The sequence below is a fragment of the Epinephelus moara genome, chromosome 10 (assembly GCF_006386435.1).
Source record: "Epinephelus moara isolate mb chromosome 10, YSFRI_EMoa_1.0, whole genome shotgun sequence".
Taxonomy (NCBI): domain Eukaryota; kingdom Metazoa; phylum Chordata; class Actinopteri; order Perciformes; family Serranidae; genus Epinephelus; species Epinephelus moara.
This window is the reverse complement of record NC_065515.1, coordinates 38,879,324-38,886,200: the sequence shown is the minus strand read 5'-3', so window position 1 is coordinate 38,886,200 and position 6,877 is coordinate 38,879,324. Positions and strand designations below refer to the sequence as shown.

Here is a 6,877-nt window from a genome sequence, read left to right as displayed (position 1 = left end):
GCATTTAAGGGCGAGGAGAGGGGCTCATTTGATTGGTGTGATGTGTGTAAAACCCACTCCACGCCTTCTCTCCTCCCTCTTTCTGACTTGCTCAGGTAGGAGGGACGGAGGTGGGAAAGAGGAGTAGCTGCGCCAGCGCGCACGGTGTGCCAAACTTACAAAATCCGCCGGATTTTTGCCCCCGCTGTGCCCGGTCTGCGAAACTAGAGCCCTATAGCTTTAAATGTAACAGTTACAGCTGAAAATGACAACAGAAATAAAGAACATTCCTGAATTTACACATGTCCGCAAATGTAATCAACTGCGAGTTTTCTGTCCGGATGGGATTGTTGTTGTTAGTGTGATGTCACGGTAATTTGGTCTATAAAGGGTTTCACTAGAATTACATTGCTAGGCAACAGCTTGGGTCCATGTTTGTTTGCTGTCAGCTAATATTATTCACATTCACCGCAAAACATTCTGACAAGAAATACAGAAAGACCCATTTATAATGTTTAAGTTTCAAACAGTCTATGTAGTATACTTGTGACATCACAAATTCACAGAAATCGGCTCATTTAAAGGCACAGTTTCTGAATACAAACAGTGTGCATTTCCCTGTGGACTGACTGTTTTGTTCCTTAACAGTATTTATATACCTGCTTTGTTTTTAAAAGGCATGGAAATCTAAGTTTTCACAATATGGATGCTTTAATCCCTGATAATAGACACCTCGTCAGGCATTATCCCTTACTTAAAATACAGTACTTGTTTGCTGTGCTAGTTTAAAGAATTAACAATGTCTGCTACTCTTCAGACAGCCCTTGTTCAATAATGCTGGAAGACAAGGGATGTACATGAAATGGTGTTATATCACCTGAAAGCCTCTGTAGATGTAGACTGTTTTAAATTATATGATAAACTTAACTGACAAGCATTTATAGGCTAAAACACATTTATTTAACATCACATTAGTATTTTTACTTTGGGAACTGGAAAATTGAGCTTGCTGGGATTTTTTCTAACTGTGTTGGTAAAACCCATTCCTTTTATAAATGGTGTCTGCTTCACTGCGCCCTCTGATGATGCTCACAACTGGCATCCCATACAGTATTAAATCATTTTAAGCCCTGTAGCTCTGGTTTTGGAGAGCCGCTCCAAACCAAAAGACACTTCATAACAAGGTTGAGAAGAAAAATTGGCACAGAGCCTCTCGCTCAGTCTGATCTTTCCATCGTCCATCATGTAATCAGCCAGAGAGACGCCTGTCACTCACTGTCTCACTGATCAACATTAATATTCATCATGCGATAGTGCCAGTTAAAACCTCAAACCCTCCCTCACTCTGGAGATAGAGCCACAGAGTGAAACACGAGAATTTATTTGCTTTGCTGAATTTCTTTTTGGACCTGCTTTGGTTTTTTTTATTCAACAAATCAAACACACACACACACACACACACACACACAAGCAAACTGTGAAGTCTTTCTAATGATCTCTCTTTGCAGACAAGCAGGTCAGAGTCAACCACAATTTGTAGAATTATCTCCCGCTCATTAGTATGCCAGCCCTGAAGATATTCTTGTTATTAATCTTTCTTTCTTTTTATTTTTTTTTAATTAGCCCATGTTGAAAACTGTTACAACATCAACAAAATAGGAGTTAGCATGAGGGGAAGGGATTCAACAAAAACCTACCAAATTCTGGATCATTGCCAGGATCATCTGACGCAATCATTTCCATGCATTTCTCCTCCTCCCTCTTGATCACACAGTTAGAGGGCACCTGTTGGATCGAAACCTGGAAAACAACATGAACACACACACACACACACACACACACACACACACACACACACACACACACGCACACACAGAAATAGAGAGTCAAGTGGCAGAAGATCACATCGTAGCAGAGGGGAAGGACCCAAAGGTAAAATGGAAGAGGCTGCTTCATTAGCTTCACCATGCGGTTCACACCACAGTGTGGGAGAGGTCTTCGCTCTGGGATCTGTTTAAACACTCAACCAATTAAACAAACCATTCCAGAGCTGTTGGCACTCTCCCCGTGCTAACTGACCCAGAGGAAGAGCATTATTTTATTGAAAACAAGGCAGAAAAGCCTTTACCACGTGCACTTCTCACACTGGACCGTGCCAGGCTTTACTCCCATCTGTTTAGAGCTGAGGACACACACACAGAGGTAACTATTTAAACGTGTGGCTCTCCAGTGGCTTCAACACAATTGAGGCCAGAGATCAGCCAGAGTCCCAGAGCTACATCTCAAAGCACGGAGGTCGTGTCCAGAGATGCCTCCTTTACAACCCCACTGACAGTTGCACAATGCTGGGCTGAGCTGGGATTGAGGAGGTGGTGTGGGGGAGGGCATAGATGGTGGATGGTGTCTGGTAAGAAGACGATTTTGTGTGTCTGTGTTGGCGTCAGTCTGTGAGACGCCACGTCACAGCTTTATGAGGTGCAGCAGAGGAGCAGTGGAGCATTTATCCAATGACGTCAACAGTGCTCGCTTGGGATTCATCCACTGACGGGGTAATAGAGACGCAGTCATTTTGGAGGCACTCTGTGGAACAAGTGTCGATGTACTCTCTGTACCTACGAATTTGCTGTAAGATTTATGTGCTGCACTCTCCAGTAACAGCACCATCTCTGCAAAGGTTCAGTTGACTTGAATGCATTGGCAGTAACAGCACAGATGGTTTGGTATTCCATCTTAAATAATTAGACTTCGTAGACACTGGTGAGTCATAGTATTGGGTTTGAAAGGAGAAAAAATTTACTGTTATTGCTTTAATATTGGTATTGCTTGAAAGCTTTACTAATCATGTTTTTATATCAACGGAAATGACAATGACAACACATAAAAGTGGCTGCTCTAAGTCAAACCCACAGAAAATTATCACCTAAATCTGCAGTGTACCTACATACACCTCTGCTAGTGTTCTCGTGTCTTTCAACTTTTTCTTTTTGCTTTCCAGCCCTCAACTTTACTGTTTTTGTTAGGCTCTCATAAACCTTGTTTCCAGCAGCAGCAGTCAGCTGTTTGTGAAACATCTACCAGCAGAAGGGCCAGGTATTGTTTTCAGCAGATGGTGCAAACGAGAGCAGAGCTAAAAGGAGAGTAGTAATTTACTTTTGTCAGGTGGCCAGAAACACATCTCTAAAACAATGATAATCATTTCTTGTGTCAGCTGGATGTGTAAGAAGTAGGGTTTGGCACCGTTCACATCTGACTGATACTGGTAATGGTTCTGGTATCCAACAGTACCTTTTTTCTGTACTATACTTTCTCCGTAATAACAAAAATGTAATTTCTGAACAAGCTGCAGGGGTGATGGAGTAGACTAAAAAGTAATTCTGCTCCCCTGCTCTTTTCTAATCACACATAGAGCTAATGTTCTGTCTCTGTCTGTCTGCTTTTTTTGTGTGTGTGTGTGTGTGTGTGTGTGTCTCTGTTCAACTAGCAGTGACAATAGGCTATTACTAAAATAACACAGAAAAGAAAATAGAGCAGACACTGAAACTATTGTGGCAGATCAGCACTACCAGGCTTTGAGACGATTCCACCTCCTGTCTAAAGTTGAACCCAGCGGCTCCATGGAGCTCTGTGGCCAACCTAGGAGCTCCCTGACTGGCTTTCCGGCTTTTGGGTGTTTTGTGGCAATGCCTCTTGTCTAAACCCAATATTTTCACATAGAAGCCCACTGTAGTATGCAATTCGGGGCCATGCTCAATGTGGGTGGAATCAAATGCTAAGTGCCGCCCTGTGATAGCAATAGGGGGTCAGAGGGGCTTGCTGAAGGCAAGAGGAGAGTCAAGGCCCGTAGAGCATGTTGGAGAACCAGAGGGAGCACAGGAGTCCACACACCCCTGGATGTGAGCCTCCAACATGCTCTGCAGGCCTTGGCTCTCCTCTCACCCACTATAACTGCCCCTCCAGCCTCAGTATAACCTCCAGCATGCTCCATGGGCCCTGGCTTGACACTCAGCCATTTGGCTCTATCCCACAGCCTATAAGCAGCCTCCAGCTGAGCTGCCCCACGCTGTGATCCACGCTTCAGCCAGAGAACCTAGAGGTCAATTTGCAATTGTATCCTTATGCAGCTAATGATTTATTACAGATTATGATTATATTACAAATATACTGGTGTAATGTGTTTTTGAGGTTGTTCACAATTTAGTACTTCATGACATATTGACTTCCACAGTTTTAAATGTTTTGATGATTCACTGAGTACTGTGATAACATAATATTGCAATATATTGTGGTTTAATACCTTTTCCAACCTCAAATTATGTCCCCAAAGGAAAACATTGTTAACGTTTGTTTTTAATCTAATACAATACAGTTTTCTGTCTCTTCATTCCACCTCTGTCATTTAATTGCAGAAAAATGTGTCTAGTAGACTGAAAAACTGACAACAATTGATTTTATTATTCTAGTAGGTTATCAAAAGATCAATTTGTATTTGCAATATTAATAATTTATAGAATGAAAATTTTTGGCATCTGTGCATTGATACAATATTGCCATGCAAAAACATCACAATACCTGCTGCAACCCCCCCAAACTAAACCAGTGTAATGAAGGGTCTTTGTTGCAGGATCTCTGTGATAATATCTGTACGAGGCAACTACAGCATGGCTGAGGTACATTAAAGGTTAGGAAAGTAAAACCATTTGGTTAAAAAGTCAATAAACACCCACACGGGTGTTTTCAGTCACACCACCTGATAATGTTCAGCAATAATGAAAATTAAACCAGGGGCGACATCACCCCGACAAAACCTCACAAAACATTAATTAAAATGGAAGCATCCATCCATCTATTTTCATCTGCTTATCCAAGGCCGGGTCTCGGGGGCATCAGGTCGAGCAAAGCACCCCAGACATCCCTCTCCCCAGCAACGCTTTCCAGCTCCTCCTGGGGGACCCCAAGGCGTTCTCAGGCCAGATGAGATATGTAATCCCTCCAGTGTGTTCTGGGTCTGCCCCAAGGCCTCCTATCAATGGAACATTCCTAAAACACCTCCAGCAGCAGGCGTCCAGGAGGCATCCTGATCAGATGCCCAAACCACCTCAACTGACCCCTTTCGACGCGAAGGAGCAGCGGCTCTACTCCGAGCTCCCTCCGGATGTCCGAGCTCCTCACCCTATCTGTAAGGCTGAGCCCAGCCACCCCACGGAGGAAACTCATTTCCGCCGCTTGTATCTGCAATCTCATTTTTTCTGTCACTACCCAGAGCTCATGACCATAGGTGAGGGCTGGGACATGGATAGACCAGTAAATCGAAAGCTTCACCTTCTGGCTCAGCTCCCTCTTCATCATGACAGACCAGTGCAAATGGAAGCAGTGGTGCGTTAAAACCCCTGTTGTGTTTGTTGTGTTATGCAAGCGCACTACCTTGCAATACGGCAGGACTTATTCACGTCACTGCTGATTGGGTAGCTCCTCTGACACACCCACTAAACGAGAGAAAATGTACCTCAAAGCCTATTGCACACCATTTCACATTGTTAAAAGAAAACATGTTGCAAACTGTGGCAAAATGGTGAATGCCGTTTTCAGATTAAGCATGCCTCAGGTCAACAAACGCCTGCAAATTGTCCTGCCTTAACAGATGCAACAAATCTACTGAGAGAAGGTCTAATCGAGAAAGAGGAAACAACCGGGGAAGTATTGGTGTGTTTAGGCTAAAGAAACACTTGGGTACACTTGGTTAAACATTAAAAAATCCTCAGTGCATGGATCATATAAAAGGAGTGGTATCCTGCTGATAGTTTTTGTGTTTGAGAGTTAACACTGACTAAACAAAAATGAGCGAATTGATTTATTATAATTTTGCAGTGTGAGATGTGATTTACACTTGGACCACCAATGTTAAAGTGTTTCATGTTTTAGATATACATCCACCCTTCTGACCCTACATTCGCACTTTTCACTGCCTTATACTCAGGTTTCTACTTCATTCTTTCACAGTGAATGCTGCCTGTGAACACATCAGTCATTATGATCAAGTGCATATGAAGTTTATCTGTAGGGTTGGTGGGAGCAGCAGGAAAGCGTGTGCACTGCGTGAGTCTTGGAAAGTTTCACAGTTTCTGTGTTATTTCTCTGCTGTTTAACCTCCTGTGACTAATTATATCATATCTATCTGCCCTTAATCACTTCCCTACATCTAATTAGGTCAAACTGTACATGGCCAGCATGATCAGCTGCACACTACAAGTACATGGCTGAGTTTGAGTATGTGCTTCATACAATATTTAAAGCTAGTCCAGCTAATTAACTACACTGTATCATGCTTAGTGTTCACTGATAGCTCAATATAATACAATTCTGGATGCTAACATCAACAACATGAATGTAGTTTGGGAGTTAAGAAGATATCAAGTTTGGGTGAACTGCAATATAGTTCTGTTTGTTAAATTAAAGAAAAAAATAGATATGTTACATCTGGCAAAAAACTACAAACATCCCCACTGTCTCTTAGAGTCTGTCTCTTGGAGGCAAGTTTATGATGAACCCAAAATTTCTGTGCATATCCAGGTGAGAAAATGTTTTGGCTTAGCTTCTGGATAGGGGTGGATATCAAAAAATGATGATACCAATACTCTTTAAATTATACCGATACCAAGAGAGTACTTCATTCGATACCCATAATGTGAATAGAGTGGTGTGTGTGTATAGCCGAAACTTTGACTGTTTTGGTGGCATCTCAGCACACTGAACTTCAAACTCAGTCACATATACTGCAGTCAACTTCAGCGCAACACAGACTGTATAGGTTTAGTTGCTGCTGCAGGAGTGTGAGCTTCACTTTGGGAACAGTAGTCAGAGTTCGGCTGGCCACACCACACACAATGACGTGGCTAACTGT

At 42.6% G+C, this 6,877-nt stretch overlaps 1 protein-coding gene across 2 annotated transcripts in view; it reads right to left on the bottom strand.

The window, feature by feature from the left end:
* Positions 1-6,877, bottom strand: part of adcyap1r1b (adenylate cyclase activating polypeptide 1b (pituitary) receptor type I) — a 46,576-nt gene that overhangs the window by 20,359 nt on the left and 19,340 nt on the right. For both annotated transcript variants that reach the window (XM_050055089.1, XM_050055091.1), the window contains exon 3: positions 1,677-1,779. In XM_050055089.1, coding sequence (XP_049911046.1) covers positions 1,677-1,779 — 103 coding nt within the window. The remainder of the gene's footprint in view (positions 1-1,676; positions 1,780-6,877) is intronic.